Raw genomic sequence first — 13190 nt, 5'->3', positions numbered from 1 at the left:
GTTCAACTTGTTGTTCATTATAGAAATGCTATAGATTTTTGGATATTGATTTTGTATCCTGCCACTTTACTGTATTCATTTATTACTTCAAGAAGTTTTTTCATGGAGACCTTTGGGTCTTCTAAGTATACCATCATGTCATCTGCGAATAAAGATATTTTCAACTCTTCTTTGCCTATTTGAATGCCTTTTATATTGTTCTCTTCTCTGATTGCATTAGCTAAGACTTCCAGTACTATATTAAAGAGCAGTGGAGAAAGTGGGCAGCCTTGCCTAGTACCTGTTTTTAGCGGAAAAGCTTTCAGCTTTTCCCCATTTAGTATAATGTTAGCTGTAGGTTTTTCATAGATGGCTTTTATTGTGTTGAGAAATGACCCTTCTATACCAATCTTACTGAGCGTCTTAATCAGAAAAGGATGTTGTATTTTATCAAATGCTTTCTCCGCATCAATTGAAATGATCATAATGTTTTTATCTTCCTTTCTGTTAATGTGGTGTATTACATTTATGGTCTTGCGTATGTTGAACCACCCTTGCATCTCTGGGATAAAGGCTACCTGGTCGTGATGAATAATCTTTGTTATATGTTGTTGGATACGATTTGTGAGTATCTTGTTGAGAATTTTTGCATCTGTATTCATCAATGATATTGGTCTGTAGTTTTCCTTTTTTGTCATGTCCTTATCTGTTTTGGAGTTAAATTACCATTTTTTTCTAAAACTAGGCAATTAAAGCTCCAAAGGGTTCCATGATGTGCCTAGTCACAGATGGGAACAGGCACAGAGCTAGGATAGGAGTTGGGTCTGCCCAACTGATCCCCCATAGCCCTGATCCCCCCCAGTGCACCACAGAGCCTCATCCGGGGGAGCGAGAGGCCAATAGAGGGTGCAGTCAGGTCCAGAACCCCTAAAGTAGTGTTTCTCTGACCTTCAAGGTCAGAACCATCTGAGCACATGAACCTGCCTTCTCGGCAAGTACCTGAAGTGGTTCCAACACATGGCCCATAGCTTGAGAATGACTGCTCTAGTGGCAGCCCCCACTGTCAAAGGGCATTCCGCTGCAAGGGCCCCCTCTGAACTGCTCCTGTTGCTCTCACTGCCAGTTTGCCCTGTTTCCTAAGGCTCAGCCCAAGCCACCCCTACTCCCTGTAGTCCTCCTCTGAACTCCTGCTTGCCTGTTATGTGTGGATGACAAGGTCCTCCCTCTTACACTGTGTCCCTGTCCTTTGCTCACCTGAAGAGAAGAGACCACACATGGCACTTCAGAGATGCCTGCAGGCTGAGCTCAGCCCTGACCTCAGTGGGTACTGCATAGACCTGGCAGCCTAGAGCTTGGGCCCAGCTACCTCACTTCCGGCAAGCACCAACACTATCAAGGGCCCTTACCTGGGAGGCCTATGTCTCCTTTGTCTCCTTTAGTTCCAGCTTCCCCTTTGGGGCCAATGAGCCCCCCAGCACCTTTGCTGCCCTTCTCTCCTTGGGGTCCGGGGGCACCTGCAAAGAGAATGGCCTGTGAGGTGAACTTCCATGGTCCTCCTGGGGACAGGCTCCTAGGTAAAGGTGCAGAGAGAATTTGGGGGAGAAGAAAAGTGTGGGGCATGCACTGTCTTTTGAATCATCTCAATGAGGTATAAGACTCAAGAGAGGACCATGGTGAGGGCATCGGCCCCTTTAGATTGGGGCGGGACCATGAAGAGAAGATGGGGGATGAATGCAGCATCAATCAGGAGCAGAGGAAGCTCAATTACCAGTAGCTCCTTGGTTCCCTGGAGCACCCTTGGTTCCTTGGAGGCCTGTGAAGAAAAGGCTCAGTCACCGTGGGACCCCTGCGCTGGGCACATCTCTCTGCTCCCCAGTGCGCACGTGTTCACCCACATATACATATGAATTTGAATGCACCCATGCAGACGTCAGAGTCCCTGGAGTTTTCAGGCAGTGTTTGTCATTCCTAAGGGGTGGAACAGTGCTGGAAATGTGCCCAAGCAGTGGAGGAAGAGAAGCTTTAGAGTGAGGTGGAGGTGAGTCTGTTCCAATTATAGCCTGCAGGGAAGGGGCAACTCCAGGCTCCATTTCTTCTTGAAGGACGTGACCAAGCTCTTGAGCTCTGGCTTGTCCTGCCACGTAGGTCTCAGTGGCTCCAGGTTGGTGAGTTCCAGGAGCCAGCCCTTTCTCTCTGGGAGGAAAAAGGAGGGTGGGAGATCCTCTCCCCTCTGCATCAGCCTGCCCTGCTCTGAGCACCCACAGGCTGAGTATGAGTGCGCATGAGGGCATGAGTGGTGCATGTAAATACATATGAGCATATGTTTGTATGAGTGCATGTATGTATGCAGTGTGATTGTGCTCGCATGTATGAAAGTGTAAGTGCCTAGGTGTGTACACAAACTTGAGTGTTTAAGTGGATGTGTGATTATGTGGGTAGGCAAGCGTGTGTAGTATGCGAGTGTGGGAATATGAGTATGTTCCTAGACATACATTTGCATGTTAGTGTGTGAGTGTGTGAGTGAGAACATGTGATGTGTGAGTGATATGCATGTTGTGCATGCATACACATGTGTGTCCCTTACTGCACCAAAAACTGTCCTTCCTATTGTTTCCTGTCTTTAAACCTCCCGGGAGAAACCCCTGCTGGAGACTTAGAACAATAGGCTCTTTGGGATCCCTCCTATTAAATTCCTTCTAAAAATCAGTTTCTGGGAGAAGATTTTTTTTCCCTCCTAACAAGTTTAGTTTCTGAAACTGGTGTTTTCTTTCTGCCTCAGTAGCCTGGAGGCTTAGAGACTTTGGTTTGTTTACTCCCTTCTTCCTTGCAAATCCTCTCATTCTGCTCTTTCTCTAGTAAAGGTCTTATTGTCTTTGCATTTTTACATCTCAGCAGCTTCAACTCCTTTGGGAATTTGGAATCTGAAGGTCTAAGTGGAGGGTGGACTGGAGCAGGATGGAGGGGAGAGGAGTGGACTGTAACAGCTGATTGGCTTGAGGTTTAGATTTGTCTCCCCACTCAACCCTGCGAAAAGGCAGCTCTGGGTCCCCACATTCTTTGACTAAGCCAGTCCCTGGCCATTCACAAGAAGGCTGGGCAGATTTGGGCTACAGCTTAAAAAGTGACAAGTAAGACCCCTCCATTGTGGCATGCACTGGGTGCTGCTACTCAGCAATTGAGGCCACGTGGAAGGCCTGGGATTGACTCTTGGCCTACTCTCAAAGCCGAGTTTGGTGGTGTGACCTGTGATTCCAGCTACTTAGGAGACTGAGGCAGCAGGATTGAGACACAGCAAGACTTTGTTTAAAAACAAACAAACAAACACACACACATGAAAACTAAAACTTTCCTGGTAACAATTTGGGGCTTTAATTATTGTATCTAATCCCCATGCGCACACCCCCTCACACCAAATAGCCCTCAGGAGCACTCTCGTCCCCATTTTACAAAGAAACTGAGGCTTAGAAAAGAAGGGGAATGGTCCCCAGGTCATAGAGCTAGTCCGTAATGGAGGCAGATGTGTCAGACTGCAGAGTCTCTGCTGGGCCCAGAAGCCTGACTTTGCAAACAATACTCATAGGCAACTCCCCAGCACAGAGGAAGTGACAGGAGCATCTGCCCTCTCTAGCCCCATCCAGGCTGAGAAGCCAACTGATCAATCTGGTCCTGACGGCTGCTGACAGGCTGTGCTGTGAGGCACTTCCTAACCTCCTAGAACATCCAGGGTCTCATGTGAGTCAGCCTCCCTCACGGCCCCTCCAGGTGCTTAGTGGGTTCAAGTCTGCAACCAATGCAGTCACCTAGAAAACCTGTTGCATCTGCCTGCAAACACACCCAGTCCCTACTCACCCATTTCTCCCTTGGTTCCTGGAGGGCCTTGGGGTCCTGGGAGGCCTGGAAGGAAAAGAAATTTCAGAGCAAAGCCTGGACAAAGAGAAAGGAAGATTATGGGGCCAGGAGACAGGCCAGTATCTGTGGCTCCACCCTGTCCCATGTTCCCCTTGGCACCCTTCTCTGTAGGCAGTCCTGGCAGGCCAGGTACACCAGGCCTTCCTGGGGCTCCCCTTTGACCTGAAAGATGTGAGGGAAAAGAGCAGAGACACCAATGAGTCAACTAGCAAAACGGAGTAACAATGCCACTCATTGACATGACTACTCACTCAGTGAGCTTTCACTGCACCAAGGATGAGCCAAACTGTGTGGAAAGAAAAAAACAACACACAACTTCTTCCTGAAAGGAGCTCACAGCCTAGAAAGCATAAAAGCAATTGTAAAAGATGTCTTCTGGGAGAGGCTGAGCAGGCAGACCTGGGTTCAAGTATTAGCTCTGCCCCTTTAGCTTGGTGACCTTGTGCAAGGACCTCATTATTTTGCACCTCAGCTTCCTCATCAGTAATATACCAGTTTCACAGGGCTGTTCTGAGCTCACCACATGGAGACCTAGCATGGAAAACACAAGAAGCAAACTCTAGGTAAAAGGGACCTACTATTTCTGCAATTCATGGGGCTTTCTACTGATTCCAAGGACCACTCTGTGGGCACAGACTCACCGAGACTCACAGAAACCACAGCTGCAGAATAGGGCTTCTGTTCCCATACTCCCCAGATTATGAAGAAGGGAGTGACACTCTGAGAAAGCCAAGCCTCATTGAGGTCACACATTTAGAGAGGCCAGCAGATTCCAGGTCACCGCATGACAAAGCCTACACCCTTGCCAGGGCTCCACGGTAGCAAAGCCCAGCCCAGGCTGCCTAGTTTAGAGCAGGAGCCCAGTCCAACCTGTAGAATCCATAATATTACATCATTTTACACCTATGAGACTGGGGGCTGAAAGGATGGAAGTAGAAACTCTCACTTCAGTACGGGGGCTCTCTTGGATGTGTCTCAGGAGGGAATAGGTTTGGGGTTTGACAACCAGCTCCCAGGTTTAGCTATGTGACTTGACTAAGGGTCTGTACTTGGCCTAATTTCAGTTTCCTCATCTGTATATTGGGAATAGATATATCTACTTCACAGGGGCATCAAGGGGACTACATGAGGACATGGGGCATGGAAGGAACCCAGTGAAGAACAATCTTGCTATACACATGTGTTGTCTTCAGCAAGTTCATGGAAAATGTGTATTATAAAAAAGGTTATGCATTGGGACCAGTGCATGGTGTAATGGTTACATTGCTGGGCTGTCATGTAATTGACCATGGTTCAAGTCTCATACCCGGCAGCTTAAAACTCATGCCAGATGTATGTGCATGCATGCCCAAAATCCCAAGGGGAGAATGGAAGAGAAGGGATTGCAGCATGGCAATCCCACCCCCCGGGGGAGTGGGTGATTTCTCACTTTCTGTCTGTCTCTCTCTTTCTCCCTGACTCTCACATGCACCCTATAGCAAAAATCTCTCTTTTAAAAAAAGTTATGCATGTATTTAAAAGTTTTTGCATCAAAATAAACTCATACTTTTATTCCAGTTTCCATGAACTTTTTGATGTCTCCTGGTATTAGCCAAAAGGAAGAGGCAAGAACCTTGGGCAACCCTCGGGCACAGGAGATACTTCCCCCTCCCCCATCAGAACTGTCCCTGTTCTTGGTGGGTCAGGGTCAGCATCTTTTACACCTGCCACTTCTGGAATAAAGTGCTCACTTCTTGACAGGATGGTCCAGGCCCCCTCAGAGGGGCTTTCCAGGCAAGACCCCAGGATCCTGTGTTCATTGGTGTAACTCCTCCTGCCTCCTCTTAGACCACAGAGGTTGCCCTGGTTCCACTTTGGTGGCCTGACCCATGGGGCAGGGCTGGGGATTCTCTAAACCTGACTGCATCATCTTGAGCAAAATCAATGTACCTGTTAGCATCAGTTCTCTTTTAATCTGTGAAATGGGGAAAAATAGCAACAGCTATTTGGGGTTTGTGGAAAGCTTCAACAAAGCATAGAAGAAAAGTGTCTTGTAATTATCTAAGAATACCCCTCCCTATGCCTCTCCCTGGGGCTGCCTACTCATGCCCCTCCCTAGTTCCTTGGTTCTCATACTTCAGGCTCATGGACCTTCCTTCTTTGAGTTCCTTGGCTCACCAAGCTCCCTTCTCACCTCAGGATCTTTGCACTGCAACACTCTCTGCTTGGAATCTTTTATTTTTTCTTTTTTTGGAGAGATTTTTTGTGTGTGCTTTTTGTTTTGTTTTGTTTTGTTTTTTTGCTATAGGGCATGTGCGCTCACCAGAGAGACAGAAAGCAAGAAATCGCCCCCCAGGGTGGATGGCCACTCCGCAATCCCTTCTCCTCCATTCTCCTCTCAGGATCTTGGACATGCACGCACACGCAACCGGCATGAGTTTAAGCCGCTGGGTTTGGGACTGGAGCCATGGTCAACTACATGGGAGTCCAGCGACATAGCCATTACGCTAACTGCTGGTCCCATCTGCTTGGAATCTTCTACTCACCCAGCTGAAGGCTGGCTTTCTCCCAAGGCCTTCCCAGGTCTGAAAACAAAGGAGGCCCCTCTGGTTCTCCTGAGTCAGGAACTGCCCCACCTTCAAAGCAGTAACCAGGATTGTGACCAAATCATGCTCCAAGTTGCTCTCCTCCCTAAACAGGAAGGTCCACAGGGCAGGGGTCTTGTCTGTCCTTTATGTCCAGATGCCCAGTGCCTATGGCAGTGCCTTGTCCTTGAAGAACTTTGAATAAATGTTTGTTGTGGGGAGGGAAAGAAGCTGGGGTAAATAAGGGAGGGAAGAGAAGGAGCTGATGGGTTGAGGTGTAGTTTCCTCCCTGTGTTCTAGGGAGGAACTGGGGCAGAAGGCAGCTCCACAACAGATAGCCTCCAGGAGAGCCAGTAATTGCTGAGGCTGTACCCAGCCCTCCCCTTCAGCCCACCTATTTGTCTCCAGGGAGCCCTTGAGCAGGCAAGGTAAGCCCTGGGGGAGAGGAGAGAGACTATAGTCTCCCTGGTAGGCCAGGGAAAGGGGGGAACCCGAGCAAGAGCTGGGCTTCTATAGTGGAGCTGCTCAGTTTCCTGCCTTCTGCCTCTGGTTTCTGGACTCCAAGGAGAAAGTGAGAAAACAGAGCTGAGATAGAGACATCAGAAACAGAGATGCTGGGAGCGACATGGAAGTTAGAACTAGAGACCATATACAAGGCTGCTTCAAAAGTTCATGAAAAAAATGAAACTATAGTACAAGTTTATATTGGGGCAAAAAATCATGAAAATCTATGCAGATTTTTCATAATACACTTTCCATAGACCGTTTGAATACCACATACATTCCCCTCATACACACACAAGCACGTACACACATATATTTATACAGAGACAGTGAGACTGGGAGGAGACCAGAAGGAGCCTGTGTTTTGCAATCCAGGGGTGAGAAGAGCACAATATCTGGGCCTGGGGCCCTGTGCCTGGGCAGGGGATGGCAGATTTCAAAGGTCAGACAATGCTAGCAGGTTGAGAAGAGGTTTCAGTATCAATTCTGTCTGTGGGGATTGTTGAACAGCCCTTCCTTAGAGGAGAGTATCCAATGTTCCTCGGCCAGTGGGCGTGAGAGGAATAGCTGGCGTTGGCTTATTAACTCATTAAACCTTCCGAACAATAACGACAGCAAATAAAAATAACAATAGTAACATTACCGAGTGCTTACTCTTTGCTGGGCACTGCTGTAAGCATTTTACATGTATGGTCAATGAGCTTTTGGTCAATAACAGACAGTGTATGTGATGATGGTCCTATAGTGTTATAGTAGGCTATACCATACAGCCCAGGTGTGCAGTAGCTATGACTAAGTTTATGTAAGTACACTCTGTGACGTCTGCTTGATGAGGAAATTGCTTAAGTGTGCATTTCTCAGAGCAAATCCTTGTCATTAAGTGAAGTATGTCTCTATTGTTTTAGTCTCATACCAATCCTAGAGGTCCTATCCTCTTGTAGGTGAGGATACAGAGCTCAGAAATGTTACACGACTTGCTCAAGGCCTTCCAGCTCCTAAGGGCAAGATCCAAGGTTTGCTCCAGGTCTGCCAGTCCATGTAGTCCATACTCATGCCACTATGTGAGGCTGCTTTGAAGCCTAACTGGACAGAGGGTGATCTGTACCAGGCTTAAAAAAGTGGTGGGACCAAACATTTCTGCCACAAGAATACTTTTATCCCCAGGAAGGAATTTCTTTCTTTATCTCTCTTTTTCTTCCTTTCTTCCTTTCTTCCTTTCTTCCTTTCTTTCTGTCTTCTTTCTTTCTTTCTTTCTTTCTTTCTTTCTTTCTTTCTTTCTTTCTTTCTTTCTTTCTTTCTTTCTTTCTTTCTCTTTCTTTTCTGTCTTTCTGTCTTTTAATTTTATGTATTTATCATTTAAATTTAATCACTTTGCATCTTTACAGTATACAACATGGTTTTTCCCAGCACAAATACAGTGCGTATCAGTCAAGACAAAGACATTACCATACACATTATCATCATCAAATAACTTTCCATTTTTGAATCAATTAAAAGTATTGTTTGCTTTTTCTCTGTTCCTGTCCCTCCCTCTCTGTATTACTCATTCCCTATTACCCACCCCCTTACCATCTCCAGTATCTACAGTTGTCCTCCTTGCAATTACATCTTCCACTCTTACAGCTTCTGCCATAGAGTGCCAACCATCAGTTTACAGTGAGTGGGGACTTACAAAGTCTGTCTTCCATAGTCTGGCTTGGTTTGCTTAGCACTAAGTTTTCCACATTTGTCCACTCTGTATCAGATGTCAGGGTCTCATTGTTTTTTTATGGCTGAGTTGTATTCCAGAGAGTACATACGCCACATTTTTCCAAACCACTCATCTATTTTGAGACATTTGGATTGATTCCATGCAGGAAGAATTTTCAACCACTTGGCTGATAGAATGGGACAAGACATGAGTGCAATGTGTGAGCATGTGCGTTTATGTGTACATGCATGCAACACAACACACCTGTAGATTGAGGAAGGAAGAAAGGGCACATAAACCACAGGCCTTGTCCTCAGAGAGCCCCTGCCCTTGTCAGACACTTTTGCACAGCATCTCACTTGAGTTCTAAAACAACCCCATGAGGTGAGTCAAATGATCATTATTTTCTACACAGGAGAGCAGCTGAGGTTCTAGAAAAGTTAAGTAACTAACCCAAAGTCACACAGCTAGTAAGTGGCAGAGCCAGGATTAGAACTCTTGTCAGCCTCACCGCTCAGCCAATTCCTGTATGACATTTGCTTCCCCTGGCATTATTACTCTCCAGGAGAGACAAACCTTGCCCTTATGGAAATGACCAGAACACCTTCATGATGAACACTGAGTGGTAAGTAAAAGGCTCCTGGGAGGTAAGAAAGTCAGCTTGAGCTTGCAGCTGAGATGCCACCAGCACTGGCCTGGGAAGATGGTGAAATCTGGCTGGATTGAACAGAGAGGGGAAGCTGTTTCAGACAAGGAAGAGGGTTAAGACCAGGGCCCAGGAGTCCAAGTACAGTCAGGGGACTGAGAGGCCATCTGACCAAGGACCTTGAGAGGAAGCTATGAGAAACCTGGGAAGGTAAACTGGGGTCAGATGCCAAGCCCAGAAGAACTCAAGCCAAGCAGGCTTGCAGGGGCAGGAGAAGAGAGGGCAGGTAGGTTAGAGTGGAAATGCACTTACCTGGGACACCTGGTTCACCTTTGAACCCCAACAAATCTGCAAGGGAAGGAGAGTGAGTTGAGGCTGGGCTGAGTGAATTGCAGACTGGGCAGTGTGAGCACCCTCAGCTTTGCCCCCACTGCAGAACTCCCAGGCTCTACACTGGAAAGCTGCGCCCACCAATGTGAGGAGCAGTTGAGAAAGGTCGACTGAACAGCCATACACCTCAGTGTTCTTCAGCCAGGAATCCTTGCAAGGAATCAGATATTTTTGTTTTGTTAGTGGTCCTGCACCCAGCGGCTGTAGAGCTTTGGAAACCACAGGTGTGTGGAGTGGGGTGAGACCACCCACCTGTACCTGGCACTGCCCCAAACCAACTTGAGGAGGTTCCTAGGGTGAATGAACGACTGCCTTCCATTGGTCAAAATGAGCTACTTCACATGTCAAGGGAGGGAAAGACTCCCAAGGCGTCCAAGGGGCTGAGCCTGGCCTCTGTCCATCTGCCCACAGTTGAAGCCTCTCCTGACGCTTTCATTTAGCCTTCAGGTTTACTCACTGGGGATATGTGATCTCAAGAGAGATTTGCCTCCCTGGAACCTATGAGGGGTCCCAGAATCCAAACATGGACTTCTTATTCTTGGACAGCCTGGGAGACTGAAATGTGTAGCTCTAAGTACTGAGAGAGCCAAGGGACAAGGAACAGGGGATGCTTGGTGTTGCCACCTATGGCTCCATTTTCTCCAGCCTGTAGTCCCCCAATACATGACCTCATTCTCCTCTCCAAGGCCCCTACAGTCTGAACTGTTTTGTGCCCTCCATTGCTCTCTTGTCAACTACAGGCCAGGGTAAATTGTCACATGGGAGGGGGCTTGGAGACTGCCCTGGACTGTGCATTTTACCCAAACTCCTAAACTTTCTGGATCTGTCTGGGGACTTTAAGACTCAGACCTGGCCTTGATCTAGTTGCTCCAGTCCCTGGTTCTTGGAGGCCATGTTTACTGGGACTGGACCCTTGGTTCTTTGTTCCTGACCCCACCATCTTCCAGAGCCTAGTCTGTCTTCTAAGGGGCCTGAAACTTCATACCCTACATAGCATCCACATCCTTCCAAGTCTCCCAGAGGCCCAGACTGGGCCAGGGTTCTGGAAGCCCCTTTGCTAGTGAAGGAGATTCAATCTTAAACAATCCCCCCCCCCTTTTTTTTATCTTCTTCTGAGAAATCCCAATCCAGAAGGGAAAAGGCCAAACCTGGGTGCTGAGTGAAGTTGTCTACCCGCCACAGCAGGTGTTCTTGGCTGAGGCGGACCTGGGTGAGCTGGGCCTGCAGAACTTGCAGCCCTGGCACGCCCAAAGCCCGGTGTGCTTTGGGGCTCACCAACTGCAGCAAAGAGAAGGATGCGCTGTCGTCAGCGGTCAGCGTTCCATTGTAGAAGTACATCTCCATGGCTTGGAGCCGCTCCTGCAGATTTAGAACTGAACCCCCGCCCCATGACATTCTTTTAGGGACCTCATTAAATTCCAAGGCATTTGAGCATGTCCCTGACATTCTTGTGTTGTGTTTGTAGCATTTCTGAGGTCCCAACTCACAACACAAATTCCATATGCTATCAGACTTTAGTGTGAACACAGGCTTTCTCTGCATCCTCCATACACACGCACAGCATTACATGCCCGTAGACTGGCTCGCACACTTAATGCTGCAGTCCCAATCTCCAACTTTCATGTGGGTACGGCCTTCCTGTATGTTCTGGGTGTGAATTCATAACAGCTAACATTCTGATCTGACTTACATCTGAGCAAGCAGCATTCATGTGTGACCTTACGTACATGTACACAGCATGTGTTTATAACAACTATGTATGCAACATTCTCGGTGAACTTCGGTGGTACTGGAAGAATTCCTTTGTGACTTTAACATTTGGACTGGGACTATTACATATGTAAAATCGTGTTCAGGTGAGAGCTTTAATCAACAAAGTCCCTTCCCTCTCAGATGTCAGGTGCACGTGGTATATCCTATGTGATGTCATCACATCTTTTACCACTTTGGACACACACAAGCTGAAAGCATGTTCTCAATCTCCCTCTCTCCTCTCAGGTTCATGCACACACATGATACATTCCCTCTCTTTGCTTCCTCCATCACTGGCTGCTCAGGGACTGAGGACTCTCTCTTGGCAGGTTGGCAGCAGTGACCCCAAGGCTCTCCATTAACCCTGAGCCCTGCCTCAAAGGTCACCCCAGGAGGGACCACACAGGACCAAGACTGCATTACCTTGCACCACCAGCAACCCAGCGCCCGCAGTGAGCAGAACCAGGTAGATGGCCACCATAACCACAAAGCAATTCATCCCGTTTCTCTTCTTGGGCTTTGGATCTGAAACACAAACCAAACAGCAGGTGGTTGCTGCAGAGAGGGGTCCAGCCTGAGCCAGGATCCTCTCTGTGTGAGCAGAGGGCTCCTTGTGAAACTGAATGGAACAATGCCAAAGGCCCACAACCCCTAAATCTTCTCCCAATCTTTCTTCTTGACACAAGACAAGAAGTACCTCTGCGCTTTTGTGTGCTCAGGCAAACAGACATCCACGTCAAGCCATTACCTGGAATGAGTATTATGTCAACCTTGGTCATTGCTGTTGTCCCAGCATGGTTCTTGACTCGTATGGAATCTCAAACTATGTTTATGAAATTAATTAATAAATTAATGTGTTGAAGTTTCAAAACTCTCAGAAGAAGATGATTGTTTCTGTTTTACAAACAAAAGGCTCAGCTTGGAAAAGTTGAATAACTTACTTGGTTCTAAATGCAGATCTGGAAATTAGGTCCAAGTCTTTGTTTCTTTAGCTTTTTTAAAAAAATTATACAAGTAAAATATGCTTAATTTAGTTTATCAAGCAATATAGATGACATGACAGGGATTAATCATCTTCCCTTAACCTCCTAAGGTTCAAACCCACTGAGGTTTAAATCTCTGTTTCTGGAATCCTACAACCCGTAAATTCCAAGACAGACTTGCTTTGCTTTTCATCTTACACAAATTAAATCATAGCACATATAATACTGCACATGGTTTTTTGCAATGAGTAATTTTCATGGACATTCCTCTAGCTTGCTATGTAGAGGGAGGGTGAACTCTTCTTTTTAATAGCTGCCTAATATTCCATAGAGGTGAAAGCTGTAATTCATGCAAATCTATCCTTTTTGCTAAACTGTTTCCAGTTTGGGACATTACAAAAGAGACTGTAATCAATCTTTCCTGGGGGTTATCGATTCTAGCTCGACACCAGCTATCACCATATGTAGGGTATCACACGGAGGGGTACAGCCCACAGAAGACCTTGCACCAGGCACTTACCATCATCATCTTTAACTCTTGCAGTGACTCTGCAAGGCAGGTGTGATCATTTCATTGCCTTCTACAAAGGCAAGAGCTGGGGTTCCGAGAACCAAAGGTGCTCAGCATGCATATGAATCCAGGCCTGTGCGACTCCCAGGTCTAGGCCTGCCTAACTAGCCTTTGCTGACTTATTGTCCCTGGAAAAATGGACCCCAGCTGAAATGGACCTTGAGGGCAGATCTGAAGGGAAAAGAGATTGTAAGTGAACCGC

General features: G+C 47.1%; 1 protein-coding gene across 1 annotated transcript in view; it reads right to left on the bottom strand.

The window, feature by feature from the left end:
- Positions 1–13190, bottom strand: part of MARCO (macrophage receptor with collagenous structure) — a 45899-nt gene that overhangs the window by 18197 nt on the left and 14512 nt on the right. Inside the window, exons 2-7 of the mRNA XM_006169546.3 lie at positions 11858–11959; positions 10831–11055; positions 9605–9640; positions 3829–3873; positions 1748–1792; positions 1386–1493 (exon numbers count right to left, since the gene is read on the bottom strand). Of these exons, the coding sequence (XP_006169608.1) occupies positions 1386–1493; positions 1748–1792; positions 3829–3873; positions 9605–9640; positions 10831–11055; positions 11858–11959 (561 nt within the window). The remainder of the gene's footprint in view (positions 1–1385; positions 1494–1747; positions 1793–3828; positions 3874–9604; positions 9641–10830; positions 11056–11857; positions 11960–13190) is intronic.

This window comes from Tupaia chinensis, unplaced genomic scaffold (assembly GCF_000334495.1).
Source record: "Tupaia chinensis unplaced genomic scaffold, TupChi_1.0 Scaffold147282_1, whole genome shotgun sequence".
Taxonomy (NCBI): Eukaryota; Metazoa; Chordata; class Mammalia; order Scandentia; family Tupaiidae; genus Tupaia; species Tupaia belangeri.
This window is presented reverse-complemented; position numbering and strand designations above follow the sequence as displayed.